The following is a 16546-nucleotide window of genomic DNA, read 5'->3' on the forward strand; positions in this document are numbered from 1 at the left end:
AAATTAAATATAACAAAGGAAGAGTGAATACTGAGTAACATGCTACAAACAAATAAATAGACCTAATGAGGTGAAAAATAAAATAAAATTAGTGATGACTAATACAGTAATACTAGAAGAAAATTGTTGTAAGTGCATTAAATTTCTTCCTTGAAAAATAGCAGGAGCTTACCATTATCACTAATTATTTTCATTTCCACAGGGTTTTCTCCTCAAATTCTTCCTGAAGAAGATTAATATGTCACCTTATTCTAGTAAAATCATGACATAAGGGAGAATTTCTTTTTCCCAATTACATTATAAGGAGATCGATAAAAGGAAACGGGGAAAAGAAATAGTGAAAATCGAATTCACTTACTATAATATGACAGATTCTCATCAATACAACTATAAAATATATGAGGCCTTGGTGATACAAAAATCATATCTTGCTTGTTTAAATTTCTAAAATTTTATTTTAATTTTTTTTCGATGTAACCGTAAATTCACTATGATTATCCAAGTAAAATATAACCCTCAAATATTGGCGCAAAATCAATACAATAATTATTTTTTGAATTTTTGGTACACTGTTTGTGAACACCACTACGAGTATGAATATTTTTTTCTTGTGGTCTTTTTCTTTTATAATTTTTTTAAGCAAAACTTTCTCCAATAAACATTAACTCCAATTGATTTGATTAGTTTAAAGAAAAATTAGATAATATATTCCTAATATCGTGGAAAGCTCTTACAAGTTACAATCTCGTACAAAATTTTGTTAGAAATATCATAGGATGAATCACTTGTTGTTTCTATTAAATAAAATTAATTTAGTTTTACTAGTTAAAACTATAGGAAAATCAAAAACATATTATTTAACCAAGATTAATAAGTTATAAATGTATATACAATAAACACATTAGTTATTTGATGTAAAAGACGAATGCGGATAAATTAGATACACATAACTATAAGAAGAAGAAAAAACATCATCACTATTTGCCAAATAGCTCGTAACTAATATAATTTTTTTAAAATAATTTATTGATAAATTGATTAACAAAACTTTTTTATTATTTAGCTACGAAATTTATTCGTTCGATAATACGAGCTACTTCTTGGTCCTCGTGAATTGTCAAATAAGGCCAAAAATTAGGACAAAATATTGTATTTTTTGGAAGATTCTAAAATCTTCGTTGCTCACAAAAAAGAGAACATCATTAATTCCTTGTATAATATTTTGGGTATTTCTTTCCTATTTCTTTTGCCTCAACTTCAAAAGTAGGAGTATTATATTTGGGGGCAATTTAATAAGATTGGTGGTCTAAAGTTAATTTTGACGAGAGGTTTTATTTTTTTTAAAAAAATTAATCTATAAATTTATTATTGATAAAAATTGTGTTTCATTATTTCTTGACTAGAGATTTTGAGTTTAAGTATCAAAACGAAAAAAAATATTACTAGAAAGCGTTTTTAACTTTAATCGATCTTGCATATCTCAAAATTGAATTAAATCAAAAAATTCAATATAATGATTCCGATTGAACACTGGATGAAAAGAAATTTGGGTCCCCCAAAATTTTGAGACCTAAAACCCACGGTTTGATGGCTTGATCCTCTGGCCGACCCTAGCATTTTCCCCCTCTTGGGTGTTTTCCCACATGTATCAACAAGATACTACAGATATACATATCATGTGGTGGAGTGGTAAATGCTATTTTTTTATTTTTATCTTCGGGCCTTAGACTGGAGTCACTTTTGATAAAAGCGTTGTACCTTTTAACGTGAAATTTTTTGTCAAATTCAAATTTAATCGACCCCTAATAGAACATCACACGGAAAACAAAAAAAGAACATTTCTAATAAAAAAATAATGCTGTTTTTCCAGGCTACATTTTGGCAGCTTCTATTTGTCTTGTAAAAATACCATAGTAAATCTTCAGTTTGATTTAGATGGAACAACCATTATGGGGACCTCACAAAGACCAAACCAAACATGAAATTTGAAAAAAAGGTTACAGTAGCCAACTTTTTTTGGATATGTTAATTATAAGTCATCATATATATATCTTCAAGATTTGTGGGATTTCACTGGGTTGTTGTTGTTGTTGTATATATCTTCAAGATTAAGGTACTAAAGTAAGTACACATATATAATTAAATAGTTCTTTTAGACTAGTTAAAATCTTATTATAAAGGACATTCACAAATCAATTGAAATATATTAGATATAATCTTTAACTTTATTATGTATCAAATCTTCAAAAGTTTATGATTAAAGTGTGCTTTGAATTATAGAAAACTTGCTGCCAAAAAAAATCCTTTGATTGTAACAATTTTATAAATAGAACTCATCAAATTTACATTAAATTTTAGATTTTAAACTCATATGTTTTAGTGTCTAGCTACCACTCATTTGCAAGTCAATTGTCGAAAAATTATTCAGTTAGAACTTACTTTCTCAGTTCACTTTTACTTGTCATTTTCGCTTCACGAGAATTAATTTAATTAATTTTTGGAGCTAAATATTAAATTTCATTAATTCAATATTTTAAATTTAGATATTAAAAAATTATACAAAAAATACTATAAGTTGTTATTCTTCTCATATTAATACAATTAAAAATATATATCTTAAAATGTTAGTTAAAGTTTATATAATTTAACTCTCGAAATGTGAAATGAGTATAAGAATCACCAATGATTTAATTTCAATTCACACTATATATTATAATTATAATTATGAAATCATATCAACTCATCAAACTTTTTTCTCTTATCATAACCTGCTACTTTTTTGTACATGGGTCACTTACAAGACACAGACAAAACTCAAATTTACTATTATTTTTCAATAATTTTTTTTTAAATAAAAAATAATCAAGAAAAATATCATGATCTGTAGCAAAGAAATCTGACACAACTGTATTTTATGGGTGTCAAAAACTTTTTCATCTCTGAATCACTGCATTTGCCTGATTCATCAAAAAAATTAGAAGAATCACAAGACATGAATTATCATCAAACATCCATTGTGTTCACATACATTTAATTTTTTTAAAAAAAAGAATTTAGAAGTTAGAGTTATGTTTTTGAATTTGAATTTCACTTTTTATATAAAAAAAGTTGAAAGTTAGTGAGTCAGAAAAAGATTTTACTAAAACAAGTGATCGAAACGAATTTTTCAAACATGAAAATCCATTTGTTTCTCGTACCTCTATTGAATAGTTTCATGTTCTTCGTGATCAGTTATTCCTCTTTATTCATATCTTTTTTTTTTCAAATTTCGATCTCGATTAGATCACAAACTTTTTTTTTTTTTTATTATGATTGTTTTCAAGAAAATCGAGTCGGGTATTCCAAAATTAACCAAAAAATTATTCAAATAAATAATCAAATGATCATTCAAATATTTTGACAAAAAATCATCATGAAAATTAACAACATGAAGGGGGGGGGGAAGGGGGGGGGGAGATCTCAATGGATCTTGAAATTTCAAGCACAAGTAATTAATTTAGACACCCTAATGATATATACAATGGCCACTTTTTATTTATTAAACATTAGTAATATTTAATAGAAACATAAGAGAACCAACTAATAATTTCCTGTGTATTATAACATACATCATTTTTTGTGATAAAACAAAGAAGAAGAAAATACGAAATCATAATCAAGAAAATAGGAAATCATAATCATAATAATATTAATAATACCAAATTGCTCAATAAGATGCAATTAATTTCATTTGTTGGACTCCGGATTTGCACCACTAGGAACTTCATGAAGAGCCTCCCCATAATATTGTCGATTCATTGTACCGGTCCCATCGGTATTAGCTGTAGTCATGGTCATGGTCGTGGTCGTGTCAATGACAGTAGGAGCTGATTGTTTGTGATGGACTTGCATGGTGACCGATTTCCCACTTGTTGGAGAAGTATTCATGAGTAGCCAAATGAAGAGAAGAAGAAAAAAAAGAGTTTGAGATTGAGTTGTTTTTGCCATGAAGAAAGAAATTGAATAGTATTAACCAAGAAAAATAATAATAATAACCACCCCCCAAAAACCCTAGGGTGATCAATATCCATGAACCAAATGAAACCACTAATAATATAAGAAATTTTACAAACTAGGAAGAGATTTTTTTTTTAATATAATCTTTACTATGAGAAGAAAGTTCTCTCAATTTTCAACAAATCATAAATGTCATATGACTTAGAAAGAAGAGTATACAAAAAGGAGATGCATATAAATATGGAAAATCTTGTAAAGCATGATATTCTCTTTTATTTTAATTTCCATGTTGCCCCTCTTGTTCAAGTATTTTTACAAAGATAACCTCTCTTTGTGAATGGGAAAAGAAAAAATATAAGGCTAAGTTTTCATACGTGTGACCCCCTTTGAAGAAAAGTCAAGTCCATATCAGTTATGTGAGGATATAATTAATTGAAGAATTTAAGTTGTATTTATCCACACAAAAACTAATTTGCTATATTATCATAATGGTATCTTTACATAAATAGTCAGACATTTTATTGAGTGAGTATATCTAAATTATATATAAATATATGTATATTATACATGAATTATACATATATTAAACATTTGATGGCTATTTTAGTTAGTCAATTGAGTGGACGACTATTTAAGTTAATTCTTTTTTAACTATTGATTAGTAATTAATTTTTAATAAATAGTAAATAACCTAATAAATTAAATAAAGTTATTTGTGATTACCTTTTAAATGATTCGATTGTGTATTTCATTGTGTGCACTAAATTTAAACTCTTGAAGAAGTTATGAATTTAACTTTAATACACTACCATGATGTGACCGTTCCAACACTAATGCATTGTATCCCATTAGAGTTCTGAAGATAAATGTGCTTGGGCGAAAATAGTATTAGAATGGAGTACATACGGAGAAGTCCTCGTGTGCATTTCTCCTTTTTGAATCGAGAATTTATCGAAAATAATTTTTTTATCTAAAATAAATAATAAAATTCGCATCTATCTTACCGTCCTTATACTGTACTTATGATATTACATAGGGCATATTACGTTGTTGTAACTTCTATACAGTGTAAAACAAATTTAACATCTTTTACGTTAATTAAATCCTTGAATTATGAGAGATTAAAGGGATTTGGTTGACAAAACTTTTAAATGACGTCTGAAGAAATCTATTAACAACTCTATTATATAAAGCACCAAAAGTGTTTTTTTTTGCGCAATGGCTATTTAACAAATCATATAGTTTTTCAGAAATATAAAAAGAATTAAAATAGAGAAAATTTATAGCTAATTTCATTTTAAAAAAATATAAATTATGAAATTATAATCCCGAAATATCGTTGTCCCGAACCAGATCCCTAAGGGGACAAAAAACCAACTTTGTCTAATATGGTAACCTTTGGAAATTAAAGTAAATGTGAATAAAAAGAGGGTAAGGTTAGATCAATAGAAAAAAATGGTGGTGTGGGGCTTTTTGTAGCTTGGAATCTTGCATATGCAATCTCTCAATTTTGACTCATGCAAATCTATTGAAAATTACGGATGATTTAAAGCCTTATCACCTTTTAATATTATAATAAAATTATATATTTTTGGGGAGTATAAAATTAAAAATTGCTAACAAAAAAACAAAAGCAAAGTCACCATTTCTTTCTGCACCTGTTGCCTTGATTGTATGCATTAGGTCCCCACTCAATTATTTTTTATTGCAGCATAAACACATGCAAACTTGTACGTTAAGGTTATTATTGTAATTTAATCTCCTGTGACTTTGTAAAAATATACTTTGATAAAATAGAAATAAATGTTATTTTATCACACATGGACCGGGGCGGATCTATGTTCATTCTAGGGGTGCCACGATATCCGTTGTTTCAATTGAAAATTTGTATATATATGTATTTTATATATATATATATATATATATATATATATATATATATATATAAGGGAAAGTATAAATATTAAACGTGTCACCTTTGGAAATTATGAGTTTTGTGGTGCCAGTGATTGAAGTTCAGGTTTACCACCGTAGGAATGCAAGTTCGAGCCCTGCTGTGGGGTGCATTTTCTTAAAAAAAATTATCATGCAAGATGTCATTAACGAATTTATTATAAATCTGAATAAGTAGATTAGAATCCTAGACCTTAACTAAACTAACCGTTACATGTTCAAAAGCAGCACGTGACATCATACTTTCCAAAGTGCCAGGTGTCATTAGAGACTTTTCATATCGTTTTTCGATTAATTTATTTTGTTATATAGAGGAGACTAGAGAGGTCTGGTTAGCAGATTAATTATAAGGTGGCTAATAATCTCGATTTAGAATAATCAAACGCCAATCACGAGTTACATGAACACCCCCATACAGAGGGAATGGGCGATTCATCGAGCTGGAACTTTCGTTACTACAGGATCCCAAAAAATAGAAGAATATCACAAATTTTTTCACTGCGTACAACCCAGAGAGCTTCGTCTATCAATGAGCAGCGAATTGACGAAGCTCTTGGCAATTAAAATCGATCTAAACGGATTGTGCGATACTCCAAACCAAAGAAATTTCTAAATGAATTGAAAAGATCCTTCCCAATAAAACGTGTCTTCTAATTCTAATTCTTACGAAAAGATTCAAGAAGCCAATGCAATGACAACTAAAATTTTAATGTTTCATAGTTCTATTTATAAATTCGACGAACTCCACAATTTTAGCCCATTTTAATTTCAATCCAAATATGAATTCGATTCACCCATTATGACCAGACAAAAATTGGTTCCTTACTTTTGGAGCGATAATTCCACGATCTCAAATCCTTAAAAGAAAAAAAACATAGAGAACACATATTGCGCCTTCTTGTCTGCTGATAGAGGCCTTCAAGTCTTCAATATATATACTGTAGTTTGACAAGGACTCAATTAGAAGCCTTCTTATATACTCAACTAACTTAAATAATACAAACTAACATTAATATTATGTCAAAATATGGAATTTAATTAATTTCCACAACAAAAACTCTCTACATAAACTACTTTTTTAGTTGTCTTTTTGACTCTACTCTTTCTTCACAAAATAGCATTTATTTATTTTTTTAAGCAATGTTGATTTGGTGAAGCAAAGGATCTAGTTTGGGTCCATATTGGTAAGACTATATATTCAATTTTTTGCTGAGTCAAACCTAAACCCAAATTACATTCAATATTTATTTGTATTTCAAAAAAATTCAATTTGATAATAATAATCTATATACATGAGCCTAATTATAAGTGTAATAATTAATTATTGAACCACACGTGTGTTTTATCTATTCGATCGTACTGATGAATGTTGTTTAGACTATGGTGAAATGATTAAATTGTAGTCACATCGTAATTTCTCTTAAATTCGATGATTAAATAACTACTTTACATCAAAATTTAAGAGTATATTTACCAAATAATTATAGGACCAAGTCATAATAAGAAGGTAGAAAATAATCAAACTATCTACCTTAGTCAAACTTTTTTACTAGCCATGCAAAACCTGTTTTGTCTTTTTGTTTGTGAAATCCCTGCAAACATGTCTGAAAAAGATGCATCAACTTTATTCTAGATGAATAAAGTAATAATCGATTAATAAATATAAAATTCTATACAAAGAGAGAGTATATATAGGCTGACTCAAAATTTAAAATTTATAAATTTTTATATTGATCTTTATAGTAATATCAATATTATTAATGTCAACATATTAATATATTATATTTTGTTACTATACTTAATTGAAATTCGTCTGAAACGCCTGTTCCAGGTTGTATTAGGGTTGAATTTTTTTCTAAAACAAAAAATTAAGAATCTCATGGCACTAATCATCTCAAACAACTTCTAAGTCCAACCACCAAAAATATAATTTGAGGAATCAAATAGTAGTTCATAATATTTACAAAATTTCATCATAATATAATATAAAAAGTAGGTTTTAGAGGTTTTAATTAGAGTTGTCAAAACATCAAAAACTCTAATTTGTATTTTTTATGTAAGGACATGTATAACCATGACAAAGATGTGTATATCCAAAGGGTGGTTGGGGTCTATACCAGGGCGGAGCCACCTTACAGTTAGAGGTTCATTCGAACCCTGTTCGATGAAAAATTATATTATTTATATATGATTAATTTTTTATTTTATATATATATATAGTAAATGTGATCCTTCCGCTCTTAATTGAAAAATGTTGAATTTTTAATTTATGAAAATAATTTTTTTTTGATAGAAAGTGCTTTCCCCATTTACGAGTTTGGCTTAGTCGGACTAATTTGTTCTTGATACCAAATGGATTAAGAAGAAATACCATATTCTTTATATTTTTATTTAAATTCTTCGCATGAGAGGAAATATCCATGTGATACGAAAAAAATTTACTAAAAAAGAAAAATAGACACGAAGGTATCAAAATAACCAACACTATTATTTATGTCGGTAAATATTTATTCGCACTCGATATTTATATCAAATTAAATTATTCAATTTTCGTAACTAAAAATTAAACTTAAATATATTCACTGGCTTAATATATATAAGCTCAAGCAAATCTTATCCTTTTATGTTTCCACCATTTGGTTTATCAAAGGAAAACTTACCTAAATATATCATATTTAGAAAATATTTATTATTTATAGCTAAATAATTTTAATACATGTATATTCCACTTTTAATACATAGTACAATTTTTTTACTAAAACAAACCTAATACATTTTAAGACACTTATAATATACTTAAATGACATGAAAAACTTACTTTATACATAATGTAAAACATCTATATTACATGCATAGTTCATTTTTAATACATAGTACAGTTTTTTTTTAATCAAAACAAATATAATACATTTTAATACATAGATACTTCATATATAATTTACTTTTAATACATAGTACATTGGCTATAGATGATAAATATTTTTTAAATACAATATATCAAAATAATAAATAAATATATTTAAAAACAGTAAATATTTTTTAAAAGCCTCAAAAAGGTGATTCCCTTCATCAAAACACTCAAAAATTCAAGAAAGCACTTGTCAGGTGAGCACAATCATGAGCTTCTATAATGGGCTACTAACATTACGGCCCAATATCTTGTATTTGGGCCACTATAATGAGCTAAGATGTAGCCTGTTAAGGTTTCTTTAAATAATTGGATTATGGCCTTGTATGACCTTTATTAAAGAAAGAAAAAATTATCTAAATACATAACTTATTTTATTATATTCTTTAAAATTTTCTTTAATTTGAAAAATTTACAAAAATTTCTATTTTTGAATACATTACTTTACGCGATGTATCAGTCAGATAAATCACTTTACACAATATATCGATCGGATATATCACTTTAATGTATTTGAACGTTGAGGATGTATCCGAAATCGAAACACGGTGTATCTGAACGTTTTGAAATGTATTTTGATTCCACCAAATTTAAGAGATTTTTTTAATTAAGAAAAGAGTAAAGATAAGATGTGATTACTCTTAACAATGAGATTTGTGTAAAATTTCCAATTAAAATATATATTGGGTTTAGTTGATTTGAGTCTTGAACTAAAAGTACATTAGTTCAAAATCTGAGGGGTAAAAGTGGTCCATAGGAAAAGTTTAATGGCTTCAATATAATTTTACACCTTTCAAACGTCGTCGTTTTTATGTATATGAATCTCCTTCAACAATCTCAATCTTCTCCAATTTCTTCTTCCCAAAACCACATAGATCAGATTCAAACTTCCAATCTCTCTCGTTCTACAATGGATCCAAATTCTTCTTACAAATTCACCTTTCTATTACTTCTCTCACTCTTCCTGCATTCTACAGTTAGTTTTTTTGTTTGTTGTTTTTTGTAATTGGGTCGATTGGATTGTAAATTCGTGAATTTGATGTTTGAATCTTGAAATTTTGATCCAGGTTTCTGATGGAGCTTCTTCAGTGTTTTTCCTCGATAACCCATCTCACCGTTACTTCCGTTCTCCTTCTCCCGATGCTTCTTCTAAGGTATTCCGACTTTTTAATCATCTGGGTGTTTCTTCAATTGTAAGCTTTGTTTTTTCTGTTGTGACTGGTTAAGGTAGTTATTTGTAGAATATTGAGATTGGGGAGCTTAAGAACAATATAATGACCATTTGGGAACGTGGGGTTGTTGTAATTTGAATTAAAGATGTGAATTTGATAGTAGATATGTGAGCAGAAAGCTTAGAAACTTCGGTTATTGATTTGGAGCTAGATGTCGAAAGATATTGCAAGTCAACTAGTTTGAGATTGAGGTATAGTTGAATATAAGTGTTTGTGCCTTTTGTGTGTGATTTTAAGCAAATTATTTAGTATTAGCTCAAATAGAGCAGAATGGTTTAGATGGTTCATATAGTCGGCTCCAACTATTTTGGAATTGAGGTGTAGTTGATTTGGTTGGTTGATTGCAACTTGCAAGTCAACTTACTTAAAAGTAATGGATCAGTGATTGATTTAGTTGTTTCCTCTGGCTTGATTTAAATTGGTTGTGTGAAATCTCATGGGCTATAGCTGGCTGATCTTAAACAGCGTTAACATCCAGTGGATATTTAGGTTGAGATAAAATGGATGATTCTGCTCAAGATTTTATGTCTTCAGCAATGATTATCATGTTCCCAAAGAAGGATCATGAAGGTTACCCTCCTTCAGCAGGTGTTTTCTGTGTACATAACCATATATTCATGATATTCACTTGGTGGGTAACATGTGTTAGCTCAACAACAACAACATACCCAGTGAAATCCCACTAAGTGGGGTGTATAGTATATGCAGACCTTACCACTACCTCGTAAATGAGTTAATGTCGAGAGCTTTTAGAGCACTCGAGTGGACTAACCTTGAAGATCCACTGTTCTAGCATTGCCCATTGTTTGTGTTTGGATATCATATACTTGCATAAGCTAGTAAGTTTGACTCTTGAGCATAATTTTAGGAGAACTCCGTTATCAATATACTTGAAGACACTAACACAGCAAGACTATTAAGATAGCTTAATCACATTATAAAGCAGTTTAATGGTGTATTAGAAGACAAATAGAGATCAAATACACGGACTGCAATGTCAGAAGGTCCTGCCTAGGCAGGTAATGGGGGAAGCCAAATATAGACAGCCTTATCTCATTGGAGAGGCTGCCTCCAAGATTCGAACCATGGTCACCAATAGAAATGTATAGTGCTTCTACATTGTTGCGAGGTTCACTTTTGACACATGAACATCAAATACCCCAAGAAAAACAGCCTCTCTAACTAATATTTTAGTATTCCACTGCAATTATTATGTTCAGACTCTGGGAATAGGTATTATTATCTACATAATAAGGCATTGCCTCTGTAGTTTCTAATAATCTGAGTTGCCAAGCAACTTGACAATATGAAATTACAAGTTCCTCTAGATATTTTGTTTGAAGTTCGACATCCATTTTATCCATACCACGATAGTCTAATCATTTTTAATATACTAACTTCATAATTGTCTTTTTGACACAGATAAGTTCCTTGTCTCTTTCTGAAGTTGGTGCTGCTATATCAGTCTTGCTTGGTTTTGCACCTCCTGTTACTCTTTCCTCTGCTAGTTCATCGAAGGTAGGAAAGATGAATCATATAGCAGCTAATGTTTGACTTTAAAGCAAAATATACATCATCAAATATTCATATTGGTTGCAGTTGAATGAGGTACTCGTACCAAATCCATTTGATAGGCCGGGTTCTGTCCTCATCCTAGAAGTTACAGGAGCTGAAGGTATGCAAGCTGGAATAAATATATAGTACAGTAGATTTAAATACCGAGTTTCTCTATCTCTCTCTCACTCCCCGTGTGTGCGCATGCATGCTTGTCTCTTTAAGATAAAGAACATACTTATTGGATATTCTAGCGTGCTTGCTTTGGCTTTTAAGCTTCTATCTGGTGATTATATAAGATTGTGTTTATTGATGCCATTTGTTGTTATAGGTGTTTCTATTGAGGCCCTTAGAAGCAATGTAGTAAACAAAAATAGAGCTGACATTCAACTTCCAGGTAGTTGTCTTTTACTCTTATACATGTTGTATAGGTGTTTTACTAGTTTGATATGTTAATTACTTGTAAAAAAGGAGAACTAGATTGGAATATGTTTAAGTAATTTTACATGTATGCAGATGCAGGTGAAGTTTCTCTTTTTTCATTGGATGAACCAAAAACAGATGCTGAATATTCAGACAAAGAACTAAGTGAATTTGTGAGTGTCTGTTATCAGTTGCCTGATTATCGTGTCTGTTATCAGTTGCCTGATTATCTTTTCACATTGAATAACTTCAAGGTCATGCAACTCATGAGAGGTTTGACATTTGTAAGCAGGCATCATGGTTGAGCGGTTCATATGTGAATGAAGAGCTGACAATCCCCTTGGAGGATGATGCTGATTTGATATTTCAATTGTCAAAGGTACTTTTTGAGGCTTATCAACCTAAACTATGAGTTCTTTTTGTGGTGTTGTTTCCTATTAGGCCTAATTTATTGATCATCCTTTTTTTACTTGCGGCACAGGAAGCAGATAGGGAGTTTGTAACAAGTCTTGTTTCACTTACCCATAAGATTCAAAGAGCAATGGAGATGCACCAAGATTTATCTGGAGCTGTGCACCGTCCATCTGAGTTAATTTCTGGAAAATTTGATGGCCTTAAGGTTACAGTTGAATTCTGAATTTACTTTGAGATATAGTTTTTCCTTCCCCCAAATTAAGCTTTAGTTCATACATGATATCTCTCGTATATTTTAAACTATGGATTAAGAACAATGATCTTTCTTTCTTTGCCTTTTCCAATTTTAGTCAGGTTTCGTACTACTGCACTTTTTGTCCCTTTTGTTTCTAATTAACCCTAATTTCCATTCTCTCTTGCTATATTGGACTGCTGTATATCATATTACCATAGTTTCTGATGTACTAATTGTTCCTTGAATAGTGATGATAACCTTGACTTCTAATTACTGATGTTTTAGCTCAACACCTCTCATTAGTTAATTGTTCTGTTTTGGGTTGAAGGATCCATCAATAATTACACAAGTTGCAGATGAACACATCACCCCTATAAGAAAAGATTAAACCAGTCCCATATGATCATTACAACAACCTACCCAATATAATCCCACAAGTGGGTCAAACAAGATATTGTAGGGGTGATAGTAGATCTAGTTGATTTTATACGAAACTTGTAAATCTGTTTAGCCCTTGAAGGGGGTGTTCCCATCACTTGTGGGATGTAAGTTTCCATCTCACATCCCCTGGATGATGATTTTTGTGAATAGAAAGTTACCCTTATATCATAAAAAAGGATTCCACAAGTGGAATATGGAAAGGGTAAGATGTACACAGACCTTACCCTACCTTTGCGGGATAGAGAGGTTGTTTCGCATAGACCCTCGGGTCAAAAGAAGTGTAGATGAAACATGATACGAAGGAAAATAACGACAACAAAATAGCAAGATAAACAAAGCAAGTGAAGCAACAAGTAATAGTGATTGAAGAACGCATTGCCAAAACAAGCTAAGAAAAAATAACGGCAACAAAGTGGCAAGATAAACACAAATGATGAAACAAGAAGTAACAAATAAATAAAAACAAAGTAAAAGTTACTATGCAAGTACTAGATAGTAATACTACTAATAGGGGGAGACTAGTCCCCTGATTCTCCCATATAAAAATGCAACTAACACTCAACTACCTACCAAATCTTCTACCCTAATCCTTGACCTCCGAACTTTCCTTTCTAGGGTCATGTACGTGTGCGATGCAGTTCCAGATGATCATTAATGTCTTTTATTATCTTGTTATTTGTCTGGAAAAGGAAAATTCTTTTCCTATATTGGTGGTAATCTGAAATATTTGACCTCACTTAAGATACATACAAGAGGTGAACATGAAACATGTTATACAGGCCATACCAGCTCAATTAATCTTTTGATTTTTGTAGGCTCTCAAAGAGCAGTATGGAGCAGAAGGTGTTGTGAAAGGAAGTAAATTGTTCAGTATTGTGATGTCGAAGATGTTTGATTCCTTAACTGAAGCCTATAAAGGTTTTGGATTTTGTTCTCTGATTTTGACAAGTTCGATACTACTTTTAGCAGCTTTAGTGATCTCTGAAATCTGTATTTAGTTTATGTAAAAAAAAGGGCAGCCCGATGCACTAAAGCTGGGCCTGACCACAAGGGTCTATTATACGCAGCCTTACCTTGCATTTCTGCCAGAGGCTGTTTCCAAGGCTTGAACCCGTGACCTCCTGGTCACATGGCAGCAACTTTATCAGTTACTCCAAGGCTCCCCTTCATTTAGTTTATGTAACAAGAGATGAATTTACTCATTTAGTGTATTCTTGACATTGGGGTTGGTTTCAAACTTGAACTTCTTAAATGGAAAAAAATATGTGCAGTAATTAAGAGAAGAATGTGTTCCTTTGCTGCTTCCTTTTGATTTATGTTAAAGTCAACTCTGTATTTGTGCAGGTCAAATTGTTGGAGTTATTGTCTGTAATGAAACTCCTTCAGTAGCAGAGTCATTATTCAATGTCATTTTCACTTCTCCACCATCTGCCCGCTGGCTGGAGGAAACAAAAACTTCACCCAATTCAACTGTTATTGAAGAAATTATATTGGTTAGACGAACTGTTGCATGGATTACAGGAATCTTGCTTATAATTGCCACACTATTAGGAGTAAGTTTTGCTGACCAAATACATTTCAATGCTTCAATTTTCAGAATTGAAAGAACTGTTGAACATTTGTTATAGCTGACCATGCATGGGATTAACTTTAAGTATAGCAATCTATGAATACATGACACTTACAGATGGACCAGCCTGATAGCTTTAGAACAGAAATATAGATATGTCTAGGTTGTTTTCTATGATACTTACTTCATCAAAGAAAAAAGTCTACTTTATTTAGATGGGGTTAAAATTCTTTCGAGTCAAATCCATCCTGAAGAGGGTTCAATTGATTGTTGAGTTCTTCTCCTCCAGCCTTTGGACCTCTCGGGAGCTATAATAAGCTACTGAAGTTTCTCAGGAGCTATATTGAGGCACTGAGGTTTCCAGCAGTAGAGCCAGGCTTGGTTTGGGGAGGGCAGTTGCCTTTTCTCCATTAGTCGAGAAAATAGTGCTCTAGTTTTAGCTTTTGACAATTGGAACTAAACTAGTGATTCTCATTGCGCCCCATTAGGTAGTTATCCGGTGACTCCTCTGACTAAGCTGATGAGTAAATATAGAACAACAGTTCTAGAAGAAGAGAAAGCAGAGGGTTGGCATAAACACTAACAAGTTGTAGCACAGCCACTATAAGTGTTGTCATACATGTGGAAATGCAAAAGTGAATAAGTTTCTTAAGCATTTAGTGTTGCTTTAGATGGGCTTCCTAGTCCTGTAGTTTCCGAATAATTCCATCAAGAGTTTCCTTTTTCTTAGAAAGCATATATATAGTTTCCTTTGTCATTGTCTCAGACATTATTTGTAGGTGGGGATTATTATATTTCTTTACTTTTAGCGCTCTTCTATAACATGTTATCATGTCGTCTTCTCGTTTTCCTTGTACCTTGTTTTTCTGCAATCTCATGGCATCTCTAAATGAATGCAGATTTACTTTCTCTTCAACATGCCACTTACAAGGGACACCCTTCTCTATTCTAACGTGAAGCTCGACTAGAATTCTACAGTTGCATTAAACTTTGGGACATCAATGGTGCAATCTGCACATGATATTGTACAATTGTGATTCTCTCTCATTTCATGTTGTTTAAATTATATTGCCATTGCCAAAGATCAACTTACAGCTGTAATAAAGCTGGTTTTGCCTACCGGGGCGTTTTCACGACACTAGCTGTTTGTAGCAATATATATGGGTAATTATTCATGGAAGCAAGTGAGTAGGGGCTGCTGTTGTGAAAAAAAGGGTTGAGTGAGGAAACAGATTGTGTTTTTGCTATTGTGTATTCATTTAGATTCTGCTATTATGCTTTATATTTGTTGTATTCCAAAACTTGAATAACGGAATATAGTCTCCTTCAATATTTTTGTTGATGAATAAGATTGGTATCCTATTTTGAACACTGCTATTTAACTTGTACCTGCTATTTAAAATTCTTGCACGTCTACTCGCTTCATAACAAACAATTTAGACTTTTAGATAAGATGTTTGAAGTTATACGTCATTGGAGCTCAGGCAAAAATGATTGATATTCGATCATATGTACTTGAACTTCAAGCAAAAATGATTGATATTCGATCATATGTACTTGAACTTCAAGCAAAAATGATACAACAAAGGCAACTAAGTACTAAATAGCTAATGTCTTTGGACAACAAAAATTTCTCTGCCTCAACTTATGTGGCAATATTTGAAAATATGGTTTAAAACAAAACATGAATATTTTGTGACTATGAATCATTTCAATAACAACAACATATTCAATGTAACTCTACAAAGTAGAGTTTGGAGAGATAGGAAAAATTAAAATAAAAAATTTAAAGTTAAATTACTTTAATAAAATATATAAAC

At 30.9% G+C, this 16546-nt stretch overlaps 1 protein-coding gene across 2 annotated transcripts; it reads left to right on the forward strand.

Moving 5' to 3' along the window:
* The first annotated feature begins 9680 nt into the window (after positions 1 to 9680).
* LOC129883257 (uncharacterized) lies at positions 9681 to 16103 on the forward strand. Of its 2 annotated transcripts, none has more exons than XM_055957880.1 (11): positions 9681 to 9833; positions 9925 to 10011; positions 11512 to 11607; positions 11689 to 11764; positions 11975 to 12040; positions 12160 to 12245; positions 12359 to 12445; positions 12548 to 12685; positions 13972 to 14074; positions 14501 to 14709; positions 15626 to 16103. In XM_055957880.1, exons 1-11 carry the CDS (start codon positions 9768 to 9770, stop codon positions 15692 to 15694), a joined length of 1083 nt encoding a protein of 360 aa, XP_055813855.1. In that variant the 5' UTR covers positions 9681 to 9767; the 3' UTR covers positions 15695 to 16103. The 2 variants fall into 2 exon arrangements, with proteins under 2 accessions (XP_055813855.1, XP_055813856.1); XM_055957881.1 differs by having other exon boundaries at positions 12160 to 12239.
* The last annotated feature ends 443 nt before the right edge of the window (positions 16104 to 16546 follow it).

This window comes from Solanum dulcamara, chromosome 3 (assembly GCF_947179165.1).
Source record: "Solanum dulcamara chromosome 3, daSolDulc1.2, whole genome shotgun sequence".
NCBI lineage: Eukaryota > Viridiplantae > Streptophyta > Magnoliopsida > Solanales > Solanaceae > Solanum > Solanum dulcamara.